We start from the raw sequence: 25,057 nt of genomic DNA, 5'->3' as shown, positions 1-25,057 counted from the left end.
CCTTTTCATCCTTCCCCTGGCTGCTCAAATAATAGCACCTCCTCCAGGAAGTCTTCCCTGGCCACCCTAGCTAAAGTAGCCACTGGGCCTGCTGGCTCAAGTCAGTTTTTTTTCTTTTTATTATTGGTCTTATTGAGATAGAGTTTATATGGGAAAAGTTGCACACATTTAGGGAGTTCCCATCATGGCACAGTGGTTAACGAATCCCACTAGGAACCATGAGGTTGTGGGTTCGACCTCTGGCCTCACTCAGTGGGTTAAGGATCCAGCGTTGCCGTGAGCTGTGGTGTAGGTTACAGACGCGGCTCAGATCCCACATTGCTGTGGCTCTGGCGTAGGCCGGCAGCTACAGCTCCGATTAGACCCCTAGCCTGGGAACCTCCACATGCCATGGGAGCAGCCCTAGAAAAGGCAAAAAGACAAAAAGACAAAAAAAAAAAAAAAAAGTTGCACACATTTAATATGTGATGCATTTCGACACAAGTATGTGCTCATGGTACCGATCACCACAACCGAGGACCTAAACATACCCACCACTTCCAGAAACTTCCTATGTCCTTTCATGGATTTTGGGGGGTTTTGTTTTTGGGGTAAGAACATTTAAGATCCTCTTAAGCAATTTTGATGTCCACAATACCTCATCATTACCTATCAGCACTACATGGTTCAGCAGAGCTCTAGATCTTCCTCATCTTGCAGAGCTGAAACTAAAAACAACTAAAAACAGGAGTTCCCGTCGTGGCGCAGTGGTTAACGAATCCGACTAGGAACCATGAGGTTGCAGGTTTGGTCCCTGCCCTTGCTCAGTGGGTTAACGATCCGGCGTTGCCATGAGCTGTGGTGTAGGTTGCAGACGCGGCTCGGATCCCACGTTGCTGTGGCTCTGGCGTAGGCTGGTGGCTACAGCTCCGATTGGACCCCTAGCCTGGGAACCTCCATATGCCGAGGAAGCGGCCCAAAGAAATAGCAAAAAGACAAAAAAAAAAAAAAAACAACTAAAAACAACTTCCACTAAAAACAACTCCCCCTCCCCCCTCCCAGCAGCCCCTGGCAACCCCCCTTCTATTCTCTGCTTCTGTAATTTGGACTGTTTTCAATTCCTCATCTAAGCCCTTCTGTGTCTAGCCTGTTTCACAGAGCATAATGTCCTCCGGGTTGATCCATGTTATTACAAACGGCAGGATTTCCTTCTTCTTAAGGCTAATATTCTGTTGTACATATAGACCACGTTTTCTTTATCCATTCATCTGTCCATGGACATTTGGGTTGTTTTCTTCTCTTCAGCCCATGTCACTTTCTGTCACATCATCCTGGAGTTTTTCTTCACGGCATTATCTGTATCTGAGTTATCTTATTCATGTGTTTGTTTCTTTTTATTCTTTTTTTTTTTTTTGGAGGGCCACACCTGCAGCATGTGGAGGTTCCCAGGCTAGGGGTCGAATCGGAGCTGTAGCCACCTGCCTACGCCAGAGCCACAGCCACGCCAAATCTGAGCCGCGTCTACAACCTACACCACAGCTCATGGCAACAGCAGATCCTTAACCCACTGTGTGAGGCCAAGGATCAAACCTTGCGTCCTCATGGATACTAGTCAGATTCATTTCCCCTGGGCCATCACGGGAACTCCACTACCTCACCTCTAGAATCTCAGCTTCCAAGGGCAGGGACTCTGTCCTCTTTACTGCTGTGTCCCTAGTTCCTGGAATAGAAACTACTCTGTGCCTGAATGAAGGAGGAAATAAGTGGTACCTGCTGCACAACTATTGTGAGCCGTTCTTATTTATTCACGTGACCGCTCAGCACCCACCATGGGTCAGGCCACTGTCCTAGGGAGTTTACCTGCATTCATCACATTTGATCCTTACTAAACCACGTGAAGTGCAGTAAACATGCATCCCTACTGAACACAGGAGGAAGCTGAGGCTCTGTGAGAATCAAAGACTTGCCCCAGGCCACCAAGCTGAGCTGGAATGTGAGCTGGGCCTGCCTCACGCCAGAGCCCTCTTAGCCAAGGGTTGGGTCCACCTCTCACGTCCCAGGGTCCCTCACCCCCAGGGAACCCCCTGAGCAGGCGTCCCCCTACCCATGTTGCAGGCCTGGTGATGTCAGCCATCACGGTGATCATCCTGGTGCTCTACTTCACCGTGGACACCTTCGTGGTCAACAAGAAGCCGTGGCTCCCTGAGTGCACGCCCGTCTACGTGCAGTACTTCGTCAAGTTCTTCATCATTGGTGTGACGGTGCTGGTCGTGGCCGTGCCCGAGGGGCTCCCCCTGGCTGTCACCATCTCGCTGGCCTACTCGGTGAAGGTGAGGAGGGGCGAGCGGGGCCAGCCGGCCGATGCCGCTGAGGTGGGCTGCCCCCAGCTAGGGGGTCTGGGGGGTGGCCAGTGGGGCCGGTGCTGGGGCTGAGAGAAGAGTTCAGTAGAGGGAGAGGGCATGTTGGAAGCTCAGCAAGAGAGTACTGGGGTCGGGGGGTGGGGGCGCCCAGAACCCAGGGACCCTCCAGAGAGCCACCCCCAGCTCAGGGGCAGCCTCCACTCAGCCCAGCCAGTGCCACCCTGTGGGGAAGAGGCCCATCATGGCCAAAGCTTCGTGTCGTCTTTTTTTAAGAGAAGCCAGAAATCCAGACTTCATATAAACTCTCCTGATTTTAAAACATTGATGACCAACTCAACTTTAAAAACTAAAGTGCAAATAGCACTGGACAGACCCCAGCCTGCCCCAGTCCCACCAAACATGAGCAGAAGTCTTGCCATCCCAGTCATAGGCCCCACAGGAGCCTAGTACTTATGTGGATAATCTCAGAGTTTGTGCCCTGAAATTGGAAAGAGGCAAACCTAAAACAGAAGATGTCTAGTTTTATGAAAGCCGCCTCCTCGCAGAAGATGGGCTAAAAATATGAGATTTTAAAACAGTTTAATACGGGCAGGTGGGCATCTGAATACCTGGGGCCTGGAGGGTGCCCCTAAGTACCACTCTGATGTCTGAGCCCCACCCTGTCCTGCTCCCAGGCCCATGACCATCAGTGGAGCCCAGACCCTGAGGAAGGGGGAAGGGTCTCATGAGCACTGGGCCTCTGATCCTCTGGAGGGCCCTTTAGGACTGTCTCACCCCCAGGTCCTCGCTCCCTGGGCTCACCGTCTTCCCCTGACCTGTGGTTTGCACACCTCAGAGGGCAGGGCCCTGCTCTCCTCTGTCCCAGGGCCCCGATGTCAGGATGTCCCTGCAAGGCCAGGGAGGCCTGGGCATGTTTATAAGCAAGGCATTTGCTCGGAGACCCTGGCAGAGCCGCCCGAGGGTTGGGTGTGCGTCATTTTCCAGGCGGGCGTTTGGGCACAGCTCTGGCCGATGTAATTTCACACAGAAAAGAGATCTCAGAGCAGGTGCCAGAGAGCGGCAGCTCTGTGTAAAGGATACCGCCCTTATCATCTCCCTGTTTTGGGGTTCTCGGAGAAACTCCATCCCACAAACCAAAGCCCAAACGGGTCACAACATGGTGCTGATCAGGGGCCTGGAGATGGAGACCCTCACACAGCCAGGAGTCCAGGCTCTCACAGCCACCCAGCTGAGTTCGAGGTCTCCCTAAAGTTCAGAAAGCGCTGGTGTCAGGGAACCACATACAGGCATTTTTAGATCGCTTCGCCTTCTGCAGTTTGTGTCTCTGGCACCTGTGCCTTCAGCTGCCTCAGGTAGTGATACTTATACAGTCACCTGATGAACTCAGTACAGCCCCACCCCGCCTACCCAGACCCTCCCCACTCTGTGCCTGGCCCTACCCGCTGGGAGCTGCCATCAACAGAGTAAAGTTGACCTCGGAGGTCAGCGCTGTCCCATAGAGATATAATGTGAGCCACGTATGGGCTTTTAAATTTCCAAGTAGCTACATTAAAAAGGAAAAAGCAGGCAGGAACAGGTGATATTAACTTTAATAATGTAATTTACATAACCCAGGATGCCTGTTATAATTAAGCCCACATGTGGTATTGAATAGTCTATAAATGATTAGTGAGATATTTTGCATTTCACTTTCCTAATGTCTTCAAAACCAGATGTGTACTTTACACCTACAGCATATTTCACCTCAGACCAGCCCTGTTTCTGGTGCTTAGTAGCCTCACATAGCTACCATATTGGGCAGCTCAGGCCTATGCATTCTGTTTTTAAATTTTAAATTTCATTTTATTGTTATTAGAGTATAGTTTATTTACAATGTGTCAATTTCTGCTGTACAGCATAGTGAGCCAGTCATATATATATATAATATATATATATATTCTTTCTCTCATACTATCTTCCATCATGTTCCACCCCAAGAGACTGGGTATTGGTCCCTGTGCTATACAGTAGGACCACATTGCCCATCCATTCTAAATGGAATAGTTTGCATCTACCATTCTAAAGCCCAAAAGATGAACCCTCTTCAGATAGTGCAGACAGGCAGAGTCCTGACAGAATGGGGCCGTGAGGTTGAACAGTTAGGTTCAAATCCCCGCTTTAAGCCTCACTAGGTGTGTCATCCTGGTCAAGCCGCTTTGCCTTGGCTTCTTTGATTGCCAGAATGCATGACAAGAATCCTTAAAGGTTGCACAGGATCCTCATAATGTCAGACAAGAAAATCAACGCAGGAGAACTTTGCAAACTGTAAAGGGTGTTGCAAACTCAAATTGCTGTTGATCCTCTGTTCAACATACATTTATTGCTGCTGTTACCACAGGTTATGATGAGAGAAACTGCAATAGTGTATAATTCTACCAGTACTCATTTTTTTCAGTGACATGAACTGCTATTAAAGTTATTCTCCTTGCACTCCTTTTTTTACCCTTGTTATAGAGTTATAACGAGGAGCAAAAATAAAAGAAATCAGATTCCTAGGCACAGACTAGAATGACATCTGACTCAGCCTCTAGCTACAGCCGTCTTTTCACATCTATCCTTGCCAGACAGGGTCACCAGGTCAAGAGGGCCTGCATTAAGAGGGGTGGTTCCTTGAGAGTCGCTTTGTGTTATTTGTTTGAGAACCTGGAAGAAGCTAGGAGTGTGATGCTGAAAAGAGAGAAAAGGAGGTTGATATAAGAAAGTTAATCATCTGGAGAGTAGGATTTCACTTTTGTTATTTTTGTTTGCTTGCTTTCTTGCTTTTTAGGGCCACACCTGCAGCATATGGAAGTTCCCAGTCTAGGGGTCGAATCTGAGCTGCAGCTGCCAGCCTACACCACAGCCACAGCAACTCAGGATGCGAGCTGCATCTACAACCTACACCACAGCTCTCGGCAACACCGGATCCTGAACCCACTGAGCAAGGCCAGGGGTCAAACCCACATCCTCATGGATATTATTTGGGTTCATAACTCACTGAGCCATAACGGGAACTCCTCACTTTGTTATAAATTTTAAAAGAAAGGATGTTGACATGTTAGGCATGTCAGTGCTGAGTAGTAGCATTATGGCTGATTTATTTTCTTTTTTGTGTATCTATATTTAAAAGGAATTTATGATTTTATCGTGAAGTTATGTATTCACTATAGACAAATAGAAGCTATAGATTTTTAAAAGAAAACAATGACAATCTCCTAAAATTCTACCACCCAGAAATAACGAGACTCATATTTTGCTTTTTTCCAGGTAGTGTCCCATGTCTATTGACACATATATACATCCTAAATGTATTTACTTTGGGTGAAACCAAAGTGACAATGAAAACAAGGCACTTGTGAAAAATGGTAGATTTGAAAAAATCCGTAACCAAATAAGGAATTTATCTCTGTTAGGATGTAAGAGACAAATATTCGAAGTAATCAGATCATTTATCATCCTTTTCTCTATTTTTTCCATAAACAACACAAATTACTTCTATAATCCAAATTACTAAAGTCAATTAATCAACTCTTTTAAATGGCTCAAGGAATTTTTTTAAGGGGAGTTCCCACTATGGTGTAACAGGTTAAGGATCTGGTGTTGCAGGGAGTTTCTGTTGTGGCACAGTGGAAACAAATCCAACTAGGAACCATGAGGTTGGGGGTTCAATTCCTGGCCTTGCTCAGTGGGTTAAGGATCCGGCATTGCCGTGAGCTGTGGTGTAGGTCTCAGACACGGCTCGGATCTGGTGTTGCTGTGGCTGTGGCGTAGGCCAGAGGCTATAACTCCAATTAAACCCCTAGCCTGGAACCTCCACATGCTGAGGGTGTGGTCCTAAAAAGACAAAAAGACAAAAAAAAAAGGATCGGTGTTGCCACAGCTGTGGCATACGTTGCAGCTGCAGCTCAGATGCAATTCCAATGTGGAACTTCCACATGCCACAGAGGTGACCATAAGTTTTTTAAAAAATAATAATAATAATAAATAAAAAAGGAGAAAGGGCTGCACATACAGAAGGAGCTCAGATGTCAGAGGCTGCAGCAACCAAGATCCTTTGCACATGCGTGAGCCAAAGGGGCAGTTCTGCCTCATTTACTCTGAGTTTCCAAAGAGCCCTCAGCTCCCTTTCCTCACTGTCGCCCTCTCACCTGCCCCTCCCCCAGAAAATGATGAAGGACAACAACCTGGTCCGCCACCTAGACGCCTGTGAGACCATGGGCAACGCCACGGCCATCTGTTCAGACAAGACAGGCACACTCACCACCAATCGCATGACAGTGGTGCAGGCCTATGTGGGTGACGTCCACTACAAGGAGATCCCTGACCCCAGCTCCATCAATGCCAAGACCATGGAGCTACTAGTCAATGCCATCGCCATCAACAGCGCCTACACCACCAAGATTCTGGTAAGTGGTGCAGCTTCCACCAGAAGGAGCAATGACCAAGGGCAATGCAGAAGTACTGGACAGGTTGAATCATAATTTTCAATCCTGCTGATGTATTTTGGGGTGGTCAGATAGCAAGCAGCTTGTTTCTCTTTGACTTAGCTAGGATGTTTGCAGGACAAAAAAGAGATTTTTGTTTATTGTGTTTTTTAGATCCCACTGTTGCCCTCCCTGCCAAAAAAAAAAAAAAAAAAATTTATTAGTTAGCTTTTGTTATATAACTACTCCAGAATGTAGTAGCTCCAAACCAAACTGTGTATTTAGCTCACGATTCTGTGAGTCAGAAGTGGGCCTCAGCTGGGGGACCACGTTTCCCCACATGTCTGCGGTGGCTCATGTGGACAGCTCTGCTGATCTTGGCAGGACCTTAGGCTGATCTGGGATAACCTAAGCTAGGGTGGTTATTCTCTGTTCTGTGTGGTCCCACCTCCTTGAGCAGGCTAGCCTGGGCTGTTCAGTTGTCATTTTGCTGCATCCTGTTGGCCAACTCAAGTCCAGAGCTCTGCCCAGACTCAAGGAGTCAGGAGGTAGACTCCTTCTCTAATGGGAGGAACTTAAAGTCACAGTACATAGGGCGTGGATTCAGACCGGGGACAAATTGTGGCCCTTTACACAGTCTCCCACTGATGATGTTGTTGTGAGTAATGGTAGTGGTATTACTAGTTTCGATACGAAAAACTCTCATATTCCTATCTCAACTAAGCCACCTCATCATGCTGGAATCCCTCTTTGCTTTAGAAGCACAGATTGCCTCTTTGTAATTAGCCAGTATTTGAATGAAGAGAAATACAGGCTTGTCCACACGGAGCTCAGTCGGCTCCCAGGGTGTTTCTGCAATGCGAGCATCTGGGTGAGCAGCTGAGCTCTCCTGCTTACCCTCCAAACGTGCCCCAGCCCTGACCTCTCCCTTCTGCCCCTGAGCCAGCCCAAGCCTTTAAAAAGATCAGGTTGGGTTGCGGGAGCTGCCAGCAGCTTTATCAAATCTGGGAGAAGCTTGGGAGTCAGTGGTGAGGAGCCAAGGGCTGGTGGCGGATGCAGGGGTGAGGGTGGGGGGCCCTGCCTGCACGAACTGCACCCTCCACTGGGGCTGAGCAGCTACCCTGTTACCCCAGAGCTGCAGCATCCCAGAGCCAAAGGCTGGGAGGCAGCACTGACAGAAGGAGAAAGTAGGTCGGGAGAAAGCATGCAGATGGGTGACAGAGAATGCTGGGGGTGGGGCGGGAGGGAATGCCAGAAATGATGGCGTTTTTATCTTCTTCCCACCCTCCCCCCACCCCCAGCGCTTGATTTCCCCTTGATTTGGAAACCAAGGGAAAGCAGTGATGCTTTATTCTGTTTCCCAGCCCTTTCTAAAATAACTGAGATGCTATTAATTATCTCGTCCTGCAGATATGTCAGAGAGGGAGTGGGGCAATTCCCAGAGCAGGCTTTAGGTGATGGGGATGGCCGTGTGGGCAGAGCCCAGCAAGATGGGCTTGGATTGAGATGTGTGTCATGCAGATACAATAAAAAGAACTTCTGGGATCTTCCAGAAGGACTGCAAGACATCTCTGCAGCGATAAGTCTCAATTAGGCTATGCTTCACAGCCCTGGTGGCAAAGCTAAATTCTCATTTCCAGATGTGGTTGACTAAGGCTGTGTCCAGGTGGCTTAAAGGACAGGGCGCCATTGGTCCACCCGGGGAGAAGGCAGAGCTGCCAAGGCTGAAGAAAGCTCAGGACCTGAGAACAAGGATCCTTGGTTTGTGATCAAGCCTCTCGGGCACCAATGTCCCTTTCTATGCCTTGAACCCTGGCTTCCTAGGACCCCTGTGACTCTCTTTCTGGGGCTTCCCTGAAAAAACCTGGTCATGTGGTTCTCCTTGCTGGGGGCTAGTAGCCATCAGTGTGGAAGGAACAGCAAAGGCTGTTCTGGTATGACTAGATGGTGATGAAAGCCAGACAGCCTGGGGTCAAATCCCTCACTAGCTGTGTGACTGTAAACAAGTTACCTAACCTCTCAGTGCCTCAGTTTCCTGGGGGAAGTGATAGGTGTATTGTGAGGACAAAATGCATTAGTAAGTAGAAAGTACTTAACACAACATCACCCAGCACATGCTCAGCACTTATATTAGCGTTGTCATGAGTGATTAGCATTGTCATTAGCAGTAAAATCAGCCGAAAGGGGATTATTATTTGTAGCCATGAAAATGATAATCAATAAATGAATAGACAGCAGAGGCATCAGGGCTAAAGAGAGAAAGGGTTTTGCCCAAAACTACACAACAAATTAGTGGCAAAGCCAACTTACAGATACCTTGAAGCCAGCTGTTTAGTAGGGTGTTCAGATTCAGTTCTTGGTTATTGAAACCAATCCTGCAGCATCATTAGCATTAGGTGGTCTTGGAAGAGAAAGCCTGGAGTTCAGAGGGTCAAAGACACAACCTGGACTATGAGCCACCTTGGGATAAGGGGCTCCCAAGCACTGCCCTTCTAGGCCCAGAGTCAGCTGCTCAGTCCATGGTGGAAGTCCATCCACCCTCCAGACCAGGCTGGGAAATCTAGACTGCAGGACATCCTTACCACTCAAGAGGAGATGGGCAGGAAAGGCACACAGTGTCCCCACACTGCCTATCAGCTTTGGTTGGAAAATGAGCCTGGTCTGAGAAACAGATCCCAGCAAGGCTGTATTTCCCCCTACATGAGGGCATGAGTCTTCTGTGTCTTCTTGCTGCCTGGGGCAGGCTGTGGGCTCTTTGACAGTGAGGGATACAGCTGAGTATCTCTACCCACCCCCGGCATAGGCTCTTGGGAAGCTCTGGTTAGATGGGTAAGGTGAGTGAATTGACTGGTGGATAATCAGCGAGATGAGGACTGGGTAGGGAGAGGGATAGAAGGATGGGTAGGTGTGGATAGTTACATAGATGGATGGATAGATGGATAGATGGATGGATAGATGAGTAGATGGCTAGATGGGTGGATGGATGGCTGGCTGGCTGGCTGACTGGCTGGCTGGCTGGCTGGCTGGCTGATAAATGAGTAGAATTGATTAGAGGCTTAGGACAGGGAAATCTCTATGTTCTACTTTCCTATTCTTGTGGCAGCAAGAAGTAAGAGTTGGCCCTGATCCCAGTTCCAAGGCCAATACCAGTGCTCTCTTGGTACCTTGAGCATGCTGAGCCGATCTCTTCCGACGCTACCTTCAGCTCTCTAATCTGCATTGATCCAGAGACTTCTGAATTAGCTAATGCCTGTTATTCTAAAAAATTTTTTAAAAAAACTAAATTAATATTTGCAAGGGTGAGTTGTGTGGCTGTAATCTACATGCATTCATGGACTTTAGGGACCACCTTCCTGGTCCAGCCTCCTCACTTTACTCTGGGGTCCAGAAATGGGAAGGGACTTAGGTCAAGTCATCCTGTGGGCTAGTGGAATTAGAATCCAGATGTCCTGACACCCAATCCAGTAAGCAAAGGCTAAGGGCTTGGGCTCTGAGTCCAATAAACCAAGGCTCAACCTTCAGCTCTAGCACTAAGCACCCACATGTCCCTGAGCAAGTTACCTAACCTCTTCCAGGCACCATTTTTCAATCTATAAAGTGAGGGTACAGTTCATCATAATCACTAACATTCACTTAGGCAGACTCCGTGCTGAGTGCTTAACCTGTGTTGCCTTGTATGAGGACCCCATGAAGTGGGTGATGTCTCATCTGCAATTCATAGATAAGGACACTGAAGCTGAGAGGAGTTAAAGAACATGCCCAGAGTCCCAGAGCAGATGAGAGGCTGAGCCAGGATTTGAATCCAGGTCTGTCCAGTCCAGAGTCTGCATAGCTCACCACCACTCCATGCCCAACTCCTCTGGCTGCACTTTTGCCTTGAGGCATTTCCAGAGTTGCTGTGACAATCAGATGAGAAGATATATGTGTGGCTCCCAGCATAGTGCTTCACATGTAGCAAGCGCCCAGTCCATGTCAGTGATTACTCATATGACCTCTTTTGTTATTTCTGAGCCTTGCCTTCTGTAGTTTGCCACTGACTAGCTTGACCCTCCACATCCCTGCCAGGTAATCAAGGCAAATATCACCAATCCTATCTTGAAGCTGATAAAAGAGAGCTGCAGAAATAACAACTAACCTGCCGGGATTGCTCCTGATGCCAGGTGGCAGAGTTGAGCCCAGAGCATTCTGGAGGCGTTTTATGAGCGGGTGAGGGGACAAGGTCATTCCAGGCAGGGCCACAGCCCGGCCAGGGCCCAGCAACCTTTCAGGAGGTGTGGCAGTCTGTGGCCTGGGCCTTTCTCCGGGGGAGAAAGCATGATGAGAGGTACGGCCAGGAATGCTGAGGGCATTCTGTTGGCAGCAGATAAGCCCTTAATAGGCCTTCTCCTCACAGTGCTCAGACTCACCCAGGCAAGATGGGGTGAGGACCAAAGGAGGCCAGAAAAAGCGAGCCAGGGGGTCCTGTCAGAGGGCCCACCTCAATGCCAGGCCCCATCCCTTCTGAGGATGCCAGCGCTTTCTTCTTCCCACTCCGACTTCCATCATTAGGAGCAGCTTGCCCTCTGAAAGAAGCTACACGAATCTTCTTTTAGTCAGAAATTGCTTCCCTGCATCAGACATCCTGGCACACCCTCAGATGTGCTTTGTCGCTGCCTGACTCTTTGAACGTCAGGACTGCTACTTGCTTCTCACTGGTTGCCCTGCTGCTTCTCAGAGCCACAGCTGCGCTTTCAGCGATGGAAATAGCTCCTTCCTCAGACTTCAGAGGCACCGAGCTTTCTCAGAAAACATCTTCCTTTCCCTCCCGCCTCTATCCTGTGTGCTGAAGCCACCCAGGTGGACTTTATATTTTATGAGCCCTCTTTTAAAGTAGGTTGACACGACAGTTAACATTTCAATTATTCAGCTGAAGACAGGCATTCATGGAGCTGGATTGTTGGAAGTTTATGGTGTGATTTCTGAAAACATCAACTAATAAAAGAAAAACAAATTTCCTTGGAGCCCCTGAAGTTCTGGAGGAAGGCGAGAGAAGGGTTGTCTTGGCAGGATGGATTTCCTGAGTAAATAAGCCTAACTTCACTTAGTTAGAAACCCCATGTCTTCAGTCTACCCCATTCCCAAACTGGGGGGCTTGGTACCCCCAGAGAGCCCCAGTAACCCCCCGCGCAAAGCAGAAAAGATCTGCTTGATTGTGTTTCTTACAAATCTTAGAACAATATCTCCTGGGGGAAGGAGAAAGTGGGGAGGTGACTCTAAGAAGCAGAGCCTGCCCTTGAATTCTGATCTCTAGGCTCCAAACCCAAGGTGCCACTGAATATTCAAATAAGCCTCAAGACCCCTGAGTCAAACCAACTTTACCTGGGGTTCTGGCCAAGAAAGGGGTTCCAGAAGGCACAGAAAACCCTGGAAGTGACTTAGCCAGGCATTAAGATGGGGCAGTAGGGCGGCCCTTTATTCTGGCCTGTGATGTGTCAGCGGCCTTTATGTTGGACCCAACAGCTGTTTTGGTTTTTTATTTTGCTTTGCTTTTGCAAATGCCATCCCTGGAAGAAGAATTTAAAGCAAGTAACCCTGGCTGAGGGGAATTTTTTTTTTTTTTTTTTTTTTTTTTTTTGCTTTTTAGGGCTGTACCTGCAGCATATGGAGGTCAAATCAGAGCTACAGCTGCCAGCCTATGCCACATCCATAGCAATGCAGGATCCAAGCCCTCTCTGTGACCTACACCACAGCTCACAGCAACGCCTGATCCTTAACCCACTGAGCAAGGACAGGGATCCAACCTGAAACCTCATGGTTCTCAGTCGGAATTGTTTCTGCTGTGTCACGACAGGAACTCTGGGAATTCCCATTTTAACAGAACTGATAATCCTTGTATCCCACCTTGTCACTCTGCACACACGCACACAAACCACAGAGCACACATGGGAGTTCCCGTTGTGGTACAGCGGAAACAAATCCTACTAGGAACCATGAGGTTTCAGGTTTGATCCCTGACCTCGCTCGGTGGGTTAAGGATCCAGAGCTGCCGTGAGCTGTGGTATAGATTGCAGACGCGACTCGGATCTGGCGTTGCTGTGGCTGTGGTGTAGGCCAGAAGCAACAGCTCCGATTTGACCCCTAGCCTGGGAACCTCCATATGCCGCAGCTGTGGCCCTAAAAAAACAAAAAACGCACAGCACATATGTACAACACACACACACACACACACACCGTCCTGGACACACTGACCTTAGGCCTGGGCAGCCTCTGGGGAAGGTCCCATGGCCCTGACCCCTCTTACCCCTCTAGAGGCCTAGCACCTGAGAGGGTCCCAGGAAGCAGAGCCTCAGATGAAAAATCTGGAGGCCAAAATTCTGACCAAATAGCATTCCACCTGGCCTCCCATTGGAGGCCCTCCACATACACAAACACCAAATTAATTATTCAATTATTCATTCAACACATATTCCTTGGTCACCCCACAGTGGGAAGCAAAGATTAGCAAGACAGACACAGCCCTCCCCCACATGGACTCTAAACCAATCACCCACAAGTCACGTGGTTAACCAACCATCTCAGATGCTAGTGAGGAGAGGTAGGGCTGCTGGCAGATCATGTGCTGAGGGCTCAGAGCTGAGAGTAGCTGAGGGCTGATCCTAGCTCAGCCACTTACCAACAGTGTGGCCTCGCCTCTCAGGGCCACCACCTGCATGTGGCCATAACAACAGCCTGCCTCCTAGGGAGCTGTGAGGATATAGCTCAAGACACATTTGAAAAGCTTAGGAAAGGGTGGGCAGAGTCAGCATTCAACCAGTGGTCACTACTGCCACTGCTCAGGTGGCCTGGTGGTCCATCTGGGCAAAGGGAGGCTCCTCTGCCAGTGCCTGCCCTCAAGGGGGAGTGGCTAGAGATAGCCAGTAAGCATAAGTTGTTTTCTAATATGCTCTTGCAAATGCCATTCTGTGGCAATTGCTGCCCTTTGCTGTGCTATGGTTGTTGCGTTGTTTGAGGGGGGAGTGAAAGTAGGAGGTGAAGTTTTTTTAATTGTGGTGAAATATATGTAACTTGAACTTTATCATCTTAACCATTTTAAGTGTACATTTCAGTGACATTAAGTACATGCACATTGTACAACCCTCCCCTCTACCCATATCCAGAACTTTTCATCTGCCCCGACTGAAACACTGTTCATTCCCATTAAAAACCAATTTCCCTTTCTTCCTCCCCCTCCCCCAGCCCCTGGCATCCACCCTTCTATTTACTGTCTTTATGAGTGTGACTGCTCTAGGGATCTCACATTAGTGGACTCATACAATATCCATCCTTTTGTGACTGGCTTGTTTCACTTAGCATAGTGACCTCAGAGTTCATCCATGCTATAGGAGGTGTCAGAATTTCCTCCCTTTTTAAGGCTGAATAATATTCCACTGTAGGTGTTGATCACATTTTGCTCATCTATTCATCTGTCAATGGGCGTGAGTTGCTGCCACCTGTTGGCTATTCTGAATAATGATGCTATGGACTTTTTGGTGTACAGATATCTTCTCTAGTCCCTGCTTTCAATTCTTTCTAGGTATCTACCCAGAAATAGAATTGCTGGATCATACAGAGGTTCCAACTTCTCCACATCCTTGCTGACACTTGTTTTCTGATTTTTTGTAATGGCCATCCTAATGGGTGTGAGGTGGCACTTGCTGGTGACATTTTTTAACTCTCATTTTTGCAGATGTTATTTATAACTTGTAAATCTTCAGGTCTTCATTCCTAGATCTCAGCTCTAGCCACTCCCAAGAACCCCACAACAGGAGCATGAATTGTCCTCATAAAGTCTCATCCACAGCTGCACCTAGCACTCCCAGAGGGCCCAGTGCCCATACAGGGAAATGTGCTGGACACAGTGCTGTGCTGGGAATCAGGGGGTAAGAGGGCAGCCCCAGGTGTGCTACCTCTACAGGTGTGTGACCAGGAGCAAGTCACTGGCCACCCCACCCCCCAGCCTGCTGCCTGTCCCTCAAAATCAGTGCCTTAACTCTCTTACAGAATTAGAGCCTTGGAGATCAAAGGCTCATGGAAAATCTACAATAGCAGAACCTCTGGGTTTGTCAAGACTAAAAAAGGCAAAAGAAAAAAAGGGGTGGGCCCCTACTTCTTAGTAACGCACGTGGGCGATTTCAGAGCTCAAGTTCACAGGAACAAATTGAATTACGGAGGAGGCAGCTCTGCCATTTGCAACCATGGATCATTTGAAATCCTTTTAGAGGAAAATTAAAATATTTCACAGAGGGTAATAAAATGCCGGGTGTTTTGCAGGCATAACTGCTCAGCTCTCTTGGGCAAATAAGTAATTAGGCATTTTTATTTCAGTCCTCCGTGTCATTGTCGTCTTTCATTAGTGGAGGGGGAAAAACTGTTGTGGAGGATACATAAAACTCTGGAAATCACCAGAAGGTTAATTGTAAGATTATAAAAAAAAATTATGATAAGCAAATAAATACATAAATTTTAAAAGTGCAACAGAACCGCATGCTACAGAAACTAAGGGGCGTGCTTAGAATTTCTTTTCCCACACAGCAAAAATGGAAAGCTATCAGATTCCTCTGCTTCCAAATCAAATCCCACCAAGAGCTTGGACATGGGAATCCTTCTGAGGCCTGTGATGCTGGGACATAGCTTGGCGTGGCGTGGAGCAGGGCTGGTTCTAAGCCTAGACCCTTGGCCCCCAGCCCCCATCGAGGGACCTGCAGCTCTGCCTTGCTTTCCCACCCTTCACCACAATCCACTTTTAACTTTTCTCTCAGCTGGGGATTGTCTCCTCCAGCCTTTCCATTTCACAGATGGGTAAGCTGAGGTCAGGAGCTTAGTCGAGGGGGATGAAAGCCTGGGTCAATGCCCATTACCCAACAGGATCATGCTCCCGGGGCCCAAGACCTAACTGTGGAAGGGGGAATCAGCCAGGGACACATCTACTGCACAGCCAGTCCCCCAGCACAGGCAGTCCACGCCAGCATCTCCTGGATGCTGCCTTCTTCTGGCCCAGGCTGCTCTTTTGAACAATACTAGAGAGACTGGGGTGAGGATCCAGAGGTTTCCTGTGCAAGGTGCTCTGAGACCCACAAAGAGCTATTCATGGTTGGGGTAGCATGGAGGGGCATAGAATGCTCATAGGTATTTATTCCTCTTCAGTATCTCGCTGGAATTGGGTTTTATTCATGGTGGCTTTTACCACGCCCAAAGCCACCTCCACCTGAGTCACTGCATATTGATTTTCTATAAGCAGCATGAGTGGGTATATGCCCGCATGTGGAGGTACATGTAGGAGGTGAGTTTACCTGCCAGTATGAACTTCCCACAGCTGCCTGCTAATCCCACCATGAGTGCCCATATGGAAGCATCTTCTTACCTATTCACCTGTGCCTCCTCCCACCCCCCACCCCAAACTGGTCTGCCTTGAGCCATCCAGCAAACAATGAGTAAATGCCTACTGTGTTCTGGACTCTTTGCTGGCTCTGAGCACCTAGTGGGGAAAAGAATACAACTCTTTTGTTTAGGAGGAGATAGCAATTTGCAAAGACAGGGAAATATCTGGGCTGGTCCTAAAAAGGCGAGGAGGAGCTTGCCTGGCAGGAAAGGAAGAAGAAACAGCAGGGGCGAAGGCACAGAGGCCTGAAACAGCTTGTATTCAGGCAGCCACAGGAGGATGTAAGAGGCGCTAGGGAGATGTGGTGAGTGGTTTCACTGAGGCTCAGGGCAGGGGCTCTGGTGTCCATGCAGCCCAGTTAAAAAAGAACAAACGAGTGCCATGAATGGGGATAACTCTCAGAAATGTAATGTTGCCTAAGTGAAGCAGGTTACAGAAGAATGTGTACAGCTTCCTTACATGAAGTTTTCAACACACAAAACACCACTGCACATGCACACTTTACATTAAACTACCTGAAATTGCCAGTGGTTGACCATCATGCCATACAGAAATAGCAGGAGTTCCCATTGTGGCCCAGCAGTTAACGAACCTGACTAAGATCCATGAGGATGAGGGTTCGATCCCTGACCTTGCTCAGTGGGTTGAGGATCCAGCATTGCTGTGAGCTGTGGTGTAGGTCACAGATGCTGCTCAGATCTGGTATTGCTATGGCTGTGGCATAGGCCAGCAGCTGTAGCTCTGATTCGACCCCTAGCCTGGGAACCTCCATATGCCACAGGGGAGGCCCTAAAAAGTAAAAAAAAAAAAAAAAAAAAAAAAAGGCAGTTGCCTTTGGTCCAACCTCAACTGAAATCACAGGAGACGTTGAATCCAAAGCATAGACTACTGGCAGGCAATGAAAAGGACTATGCATGCAGCACCTTGCCTGGGTCTCTAGGGGTTTGTGCTGAGTGAAAAGAAGCCAGTCTCCAGAAGGTTACCTACTGTATGATTCCATTCATGTAACATGCTGTAAATGACAGGATTATGGAGCTGGAGAACAGATTAGTGGTTGCCAGGAAAGGGAGGAGAAGGGGAGAAAGTGACTGCAGTCATAAAAGGATGGCACGGAGACTGCTGTTGTAAACTGCTGTGTGTCTTGATGATGGTGGTCGCAGGAATCTGTATGTGATGCCATTGCTCAGAACTAAACACACAGACACACACACATACACACACGAGTGCATGGAAAACTGGTGAAATCTAAATACGGCCAGTTTGCTTCTATCAGTGTAAATACTTTGGTTGTAAGATTGTGCCACAGTCATACAGGAAGTAAACACTGGAGGAATGGGCTGGAGGGTGGATAGCATCTCCCTGTATATTTTTAATTGCCCATGAATCTGGAACTATCTCGAGGTAAAAAGTTAAAACACACACAGGGTAAGGATTCATGCCAAATATAAGACCAAGTTTCTTTCTGGGACTAGGGGCGATTATGCAGATGCAGAGGGGTCATTAGGGAGATCCAACTTTAACTGTCAGGCTTTAGTTCTTAAAAAAGAAAAATCTGAAGCAAACGTGGCACAGCGCCAAGGTTCTACAGAGCTGGATGGTCTACATGCAGCTTTTTTATGTTATTCTGTCACGATTTTGTGTTTGAAGTAGTTCATAACTTTTAGAAAGCCGATCTCGCTAAATTTCCTTCATCCAAATCCCAGAGTGGATCTGGAACGCAGAGGCTGGTGGGTACAGGGGGAGGGAGGGATGGTCTGGCCCCACCCCCAGCCGCCCCCCGCGGAGCCTCTGGCAGCCCCTGAACCTCCGCCTCTCCCCGCAGCCCCCGGAAAAGGAGGGCGCCCTGCCCCGTCAGGTGGGCAACAAGACGGAGTGCGGCCTGCTGGGCTTCGTGCTGGACCTGAAGCAGGACTACGAGCCGGTGCGCACCCAGATGCCGGAGGAGAAGCTGTACAAGGTGTACACCTTCAACTCCGTGCGCAAGTCCATGAGCACCGTCATCAAGCTGCCGGACGAGAGCTTCCGCATGTACAGCAAGGGCGCATCCGAGATCGTGCTCAAGAAGTAAGCGGTGCGGGAGTCGGTCTGCGTTGATGCGTTGAGGGAGCGCATGGGCACGGGCCAGGCGGAGGGGCCCTCAGCCCCCAGCATAGCAGGGAGGGCCCCCAGCCTAGCGTCCCACAGCAAGACCACCTGCACATCCCCTTGCCTAGGGATCTAACTTCTGCTTCCTCTGAAATCTTTCTGCAGGGAACCCTCCTTCTTCCCCTCCCTAAGTCACCCGCTCATCAGGAACTTCTACCCGTATAGCACTCTTAGAGCTCCCTTGTGTCACTTCCCTTAGCATGGAGTCAGTTGACAGATACTATTTTCCTGGTTAGCCAGTCTCCTCTGACTCCAGGTGCCAGAAATAAGGCTGGAGAACTAAGCAAGTCACACCCCACTCTGGGCATCAGTTTCCCCATCTGAACCTTGAGGGCACTCAATCCTGGTCGCACATTAGAATCACCCCCAGGGAGCTTTAAAAAAAAAAAAACAAAAAACAAAAAACAAAAAAAAAAACTTTGACTCCTGGACCCACCCCAGACAAACTGAGTGGGGGTCTCTGGGGTGGGGCTCACAGGTGGGTATGTTTATTCAGTGCCTGCCCCAGCCATTCTGATCTAAAGGCAGGGTCAGGAGCCACTAGCCTAGTTTTATGCCCTCTGAAAACCATTTTAGCTGTGAAACTGTGTTTTTCAGATGAGATCTTAAGAAGATGAAACACAGCAAAGTAGATCTGCTCTTGCTGAATAGCCTGGGGCAGATATATTGCAACAAGCCTGCCTGATTTCTTTTTGGCTGGCTGCTATTTCACCTCCAGGGGTGTCCAGAAGCCAGGAGCTGAAGCATTATGGGAGATGGACTGGACGGGCCCTGGATGAGCGACCGTGGCCAGTGGGGGGTCAGTGGGGTGGTAGGGGTGCATTCCAAGCCCATCAGAGGGAGGCCCTTGCCTAGACCTCATCCACCACCCCCTCCACCTGCCCCAGGTGCTGCAAAATCCTTAACGGGGCAGGTGAGCCCCGGGTCTTCCGGCCCCGTGATCGGGATGAGATGGTGAAGAAAGTGATTGAGCCCATGGCCTGTGATGGGCTGCGCACCATCTGTGTGGCCTTCCGCGACTTCCCCAGCAGCCCTGAGCCCGACTGGGACAACGAGAACGACATTCTCAACGACCTCACCTGCATCTGCGTGGTGGGCATCGAGGACCCCGTGCGGCCCGAGGTAGGTGCCAGCCATGGAGCTCGGGGAAGGGGACCGGGTTAGGCGTCCAGCCTGCTGGGTGACCTCGCATAAGTCGCCTCAGCTTCCTTCAAGCTTTCCTTCTCTCTATCTGCTCCTCAACATTCAGACTCTTAACAGCAGCATAGCCTCAGTGGTCTACTCAGGACATGAGGTGGAACCCACAGCCTGCCAGCTGGCGTTGCTCTGCCATGGGGGTAGTCCTAGAACCACCCACCCACCCAGAGACCTTCCCTCTGGGCTCCAAGGGGCACACATGGGGGCTTCCCTGACCTAAAAGTCTCTTCCCAAATCCATAGGTCCAGATTCCAGGGCCCCTGCAAAGGAGACAGCCAGTAACAAAGGTCATTACCCTCAAGAAAACCGCATATGGGTGTCCCCATCAGTATGCAGAGGTTTCCCCATCCAGAACCAGTTTACAAGTTACTTTTCCCTAGTGATGCATTGGGCCATCCACCTTGATCAGGTTTCCAGGGAACAGAGCTGGAAAGTTAACTGAGGGTCTAATTCTTAAACACAAGGGAAGGAGAGCAACAGCACCACCTCCCCATAAGGATCAAGGGAAGCGATGTAATAAGGGCACCTAATGAGATGCTCGGCTCAGTAGGTCTTCAGTGTCCTTCAGCTGAATCTGCATCTGGGGGGAGGGTTGAGGATTCAGTGCTGGGGATTGGTAGGGTTGGGGGAGAAGGGGACATGTGTGGTCGGTCGGGCTGGAAAGAGGCCGTGGGAAGAGGAGAGAGGCGCCTCAAGTCTCCAAAACGCTGCTCTGGGTAGGCAGAGGGAGCCAGCACACCCTGGGCCCAAGATTGGAAGCAACGGATGGGAGGGGGCAGCCTTCACTTCCTCCAGGACCAACACTGCTGGGTCCAGATAGACCTTGGCTGTGGGATTTGGGGATGATGCCCATTGGGGCTGCCATCCTCCACCTGGGGCAATTTCAGTGTGCCCCCTCACCCTGGCACCATCTTCTGGGGCCTCTGGCCTCTCCCTACTCCTCTTGGAGCCTCCACATCCCCTTCTTCCAAGTGAAAGGGATTGGACAAGACCCTTTCCGAGTTCCTGGCCCCGATGTTGTACAGTTCTGCATTCCAAAGACCAAGTGGACCTTGAAGGTTCAGCAGTTACCGAACCCAAGTAACATCCATGAGGATGCAGGTTCTATCCCTGGCCTCCCTTAGTGGGTTAAGGATCCGGCTTTGCCACGAGCTGTGGTATAGGTCACAGACTCAGCTCAGATCTCGCATTGCTGTGGCTGTGGTGTAGGCTAGCAGCTGTAGCTCCAATTGGACCCCTAGCCTGGGAACTTCCATGTGCTATGGGTGCGGCCCTAAAAAGACCAAAAAAAAAAAAAAAAAAAAAAAGTGTGAGCTTAGGCATCAGGCAGACCTGGGATCCTGAGTTCCAGCATTAACCGACTATGTGACATTGAGCTGGTTACATAACCTCTCTGAACCTCCCTATCCTCATCTGAAGGCCAGGGATTACACACACACACACACACACACACACACACACACACGGGGATTCTATGTGGCATCAGATTATGTATATACAAGCAATAGACTGAGTATCTGGCACAAGATAAGTGGCCCACAAGTGTGAGTCCCTCTCCTTTTATATCCTTCCTCAGTAGGTTATTACTCTGGGTCCAGTGGCAGGTAACAGCCCCTAACATAGAGCCTGGCCTACAGAAGGTGCTTGTTAGGTGTTTATGGAATGAATGAGTAAGAAGAAATCTACCAGTACAGCCTGGTCTCTGTCTCTCTCTCTCTCCCTTCCTTCCTCCCTCTCTCCCTCTCTCTCTCTCTCTCTCATACACACACACATACACACACCTCTTCACTCCCACTCAGAGCCTAAAACAGCAAAAACAATTAATGCCCCTGGTGCTTGGCACCAGAGTCCAAATGCATTTGCCCACAGACCTCGCCTCTCCCTGGACACACAGCCGTTTATCAGCCTCCCTGTGGGCTGACCGTTCATTACCAGCTGCTAATGGATTTGGGCTTTGCTGTGATGTTTTATCTCCTCACAGACAATGGAGATACATGGTGCATGAGGCCAGCCTGTGACTCCCCTGTCCTTCCAGTCCCCAGAGCCCCCTCCAGCCCCCACACCCAAGCTCCCACCTCATCACCCTGGGCCGGGGGCGGGGGGGAGGGGAAGGTGGCATTGGACACACACTTTTTTGGCCATGACCCCCAATGTTAAGAAATGTACTTTATGACTCAGCAAACATACACACACTTAACCGAAATAAGACTCTCACAAAGTAATGGGATGCACTAAATTATTTTCTCTTCTATTTTCTTCCTTTCTTTTTTTAAACACTGGTCACCACCCAGGAAACTGATTTCACAATTCACTGGAAGGGCATGACTCAAGGTTTGAACTGCAGATCTAGTCCAGACGCCTTTCTACACCCCCAATTCGCAGAAGAAAACAGAGGCCCAAACAGGGACAGTGAGGTTCCCCAGGTCTCTCTCTCTAAGTGGCTGAGCAAATCCAGGTTAGAACAGGTTTTCTGCCTTCCTGCCTGGGGCCGCCTCTGGAGGCCACAAAAGTGAGAGGGCAAGTGGCTATAAGTCAGGAGCCAGAGGAGAAGAGAAGGAGGGCTGGGAGGGCTGGGCTAGGTTCCTACTGACACCAAGGTCATCCAGAGAAGCAGCCTCAAAAAAAAAAAAAAAAATAGAAAAGGCTGGCACCATCTTGAGCTCAGTCCGTGCCCCTTTGTTGACTTAATAAATCCCTTTTGCTTTACTAAAAAGAAAAAAAAAATAGAAAAAAGGAAAAAGAAAAAGGAGTTCCTGTCATGGCTCGTTGGTAACAAATCCAACTAGTATCTGTGAGGATGTGGGTTCAACCCCTGGCCTTAGTCAGTGGGTTAAGGATCTGGCATTGCTGTGAGCTGTAGTGTAGCAGATGAGTCTTGGATCTACGGTTGCTGTGGCTGTGGCGTAAGCCTGCAGCTGCAGCTGCAATTCGACCTCTAGCCTGGGCACTTCCATGTGCTGCCAGTGCAGCCCTAAAAAGATGGGGAGGGGGAGTGGCCTCAGGCACAGACTCTGGGAGGAGGTACTGTCCACCCCTCAGGGCTGGGAGCACATTCATCTCACATCAGAGAAAAGTGGCCTGGATCCAGCTCTGCCACTAACAAACAAGTCACTTCTCTCTATGCCTCAGTCCCCTCACCTTAAAATGGGCACTTGGCCCCAGTGTCCCTCATGTTCCATTCCATCCAGTTCTGTCGTTCTAGGCCAGCTGCCTGGGAGGCTTCCCCTAACACATCCCTGTTGGGGGCTTCTTTCTCCCCGTGGCTCCCCACCCACCCCCATGTGGATTCAGAAGATGAAACTGTTGGAGGACGAGGACTTACTAGAGGACACAGTAGTTGGGAACCTGGTTCTCATCCCACCCCTACCACTCCTTCACAGCAGCCCTCCAGTGCTCTCGGCCCGGGCCTCAGTTTCCCTATCTGCACAGTGAAAGTCGGACCTTTGCAAATGAGGGGTGCAGCGGGCCCCGCAATGACACCACCTGAAACTATTAAGGCTCTGACCTGTTGATTCAGCATCTCCTGGTGGGGCAGGGGTGGACGCAGGGCCAGAGGAGACCTGCAAGTATGGTTTTTGGTTTGCGTGGTTTTTATTGGCCAAGGGATTTAGGCACATGGAGCCAAGTTCAAAAGGTTCAGTGGCACAGACGGAGTGACATAACCCCCACCCCACCCCCAGACCCAGTTCCCACCTCAGAGGCCACCACAGTCACCAGTTCCTCTGGTGGGTGACCCTTGGGGAGGGTCTCTGCCAACGGCGATCGTGTTTATGTCAAGTTGCCAGGACAACTGTGCGCCCTCTGGAGTGAAAATACCTGCCTGGACCACCTCTAGGGTCTTACAAGCCTGGTCAGATTCATTTGCAGCTGCTGCTGAAAAAGAAACTCTGCCTCCCTCAGTTTCCCCATCAGTCAAGGAGGGAGAAGCCCACGTTGCCCCTGAGAAGACAAAGGACAGAATAGAAAAAAAAAGGCTCGCCAACCACCCCACCCCCCAAAATGCCACCTCGCTACATTTCCAGTGGCTGATGGAAGCCAGTGAGGATGAAGCATCAGAAGAGCAGCAGCCCAGGATTGGCCGGGTGATCTGGGGGTGTTGGGAGCCCTCGGAGTCTCAGACAACTTCTGTCACCAGAAACAACAGATGTTTAAAAGCCTCTATTTAATGAAAACAGGAAGCACCCATTTCCTGGCTGGTTTTCCTCCACAACAAATATCTAGGATAATTTTAGCTAAAGGAGGATTTTTTTTTTTTACAGCTATTTTATCTACATGGAAAACACATTTCAACCAGATCAGTGCCTCTGGGGCTTACGTCTTCATCCTCTCAGCATCTTCACTGCCAGGAATGGTTAGAGGTCCCGTAGCTGGTCATCAAATAAATGAATGAGTGAAGGAATGAAAAGAAGGGCTGGAGCTCCTGTCATGGCGCAGCAGTTAACGAACCAACTAGTATCTATGAGAACTTGTGTTCGATCCCTGGCCTCACTCAGTGGGTTAAGGATCCTGCGTTGTTGTGACCTGTGGTGTAGGTCAAAGATGCGGCTCAGATCTGGCATTGCTGTGGCTCTGGTGTAGGCCGGCGGCTACAGCTCCAATTAGACCCCTAGCCTGGGAACCTCCACATGCCGTGGGTGCAGCCCTAAAAAGCCAAAAGAAAAAGAAGCAGCTAGAGGAGGTGTCTGGTTGGAGGGACCCGGGGTGGCTTCCTGAGCAGAGAGCATGTGCCGTGCAAAATGGGCAAGATTTGTGACTCTCAGGGATTCGGGGAGAGAGGGACAGCACAGAGGGGATGGCACAGGCATGGAGGTGTCAGGGAATGCTCTGGGCCTAGGGACTCATGAAAACCCCAGTTGGAATTATGAGAGAAAAGGCTGGAAAGGAAGCTTGGCGCTAAAGAGTGAAGGGTTTGCCTGTCCCCGTGTGAATCCATTCAGCCGGGTCAGGCTTCAGGGGACTAAAGGCCAGAGATGGTTGATGATGACCCATGTTGACAGACCACCTACCCTGCAAGGGTTCTGAGCAGCCAGCAGCCCCTGCCTGCCAGACGCCAGATGCACAGCCTAGTGCAACGTCTGGTGAAGAGGAAGCATAGACACGTGGCACACGAGAGCATAAAGCTGGACAGGGACTGAAGCACAGCAAGGACTTCGGTTAGGGATGCATTGCCCAGAAAGGAAGTGGAGACTCTCTTGGTGGCCTGGGGAGATCCTCTGGCATTTCTAAGTCTGTCCCCCACATATTCAGGGCAGATCACAGGCCCCAATATACCTAACTTAGGAGTCATTCCATCCCACCCTGAATACCTGGCCCTCCAGTGCTCCAGATGCCCACTGTACCTGCCCCCCGCATCTGCATCTGCACCCTCCCTCTGCAGCCCTGCTCCTGCCCTAGAACAGAAAGAGCAAACAAGGAAGCCTGGGATCAAGCATCTTGCCAGCCCTTCTCGCCCCCTCCTCAACAGCATGTGTGGCCCTGAACTTGGTACCCTTTGCCCCATCACAGAATTCTCCAGCGTCAGTGAAGGGCAGAGACTA

At 49.7% G+C, this 25,057-nt stretch overlaps 1 protein-coding gene across 27 annotated transcripts in view; it reads left to right on the top strand.

The window, feature by feature from the left end:
* The window catches only part of ATP2B2 (ATPase plasma membrane Ca2+ transporting 2), a 371,725-nt gene that overhangs the window by 316,950 nt on the left and 29,718 nt on the right, over positions 1 to 25,057 (top strand). For all 27 annotated transcript variants that reach the window (XM_084989467.1, XM_084989474.1, XM_084989470.1 and 24 more), the window contains 4 exons: positions 2,095 to 2,309; positions 6,521 to 6,763; positions 18,001 to 18,242; positions 19,211 to 19,445. In XM_084989467.1, coding sequence (XP_084845593.1) covers positions 2,095 to 2,309; positions 6,521 to 6,763; positions 18,001 to 18,242; positions 19,211 to 19,445 — 935 coding nt within the window. The remainder of the gene's footprint in view (positions 1 to 2,094; positions 2,310 to 6,520; positions 6,764 to 18,000; positions 18,243 to 19,210; positions 19,446 to 25,057) is intronic.

This window comes from Sus scrofa, chromosome 13 (genome assembly GCF_054392235.1).
Source record: "Sus scrofa isolate SSC_HxYL_T2T_F1_AM1 chromosome 13, Sscrofa_HxYL_maternal_Yorkshire_Landrace_v2.0, whole genome shotgun sequence".
NCBI lineage: Eukaryota > Metazoa > Chordata > Mammalia > Artiodactyla > Suidae > Sus > Sus scrofa.
This window is presented reverse-complemented; position numbering and strand designations above follow the sequence as displayed.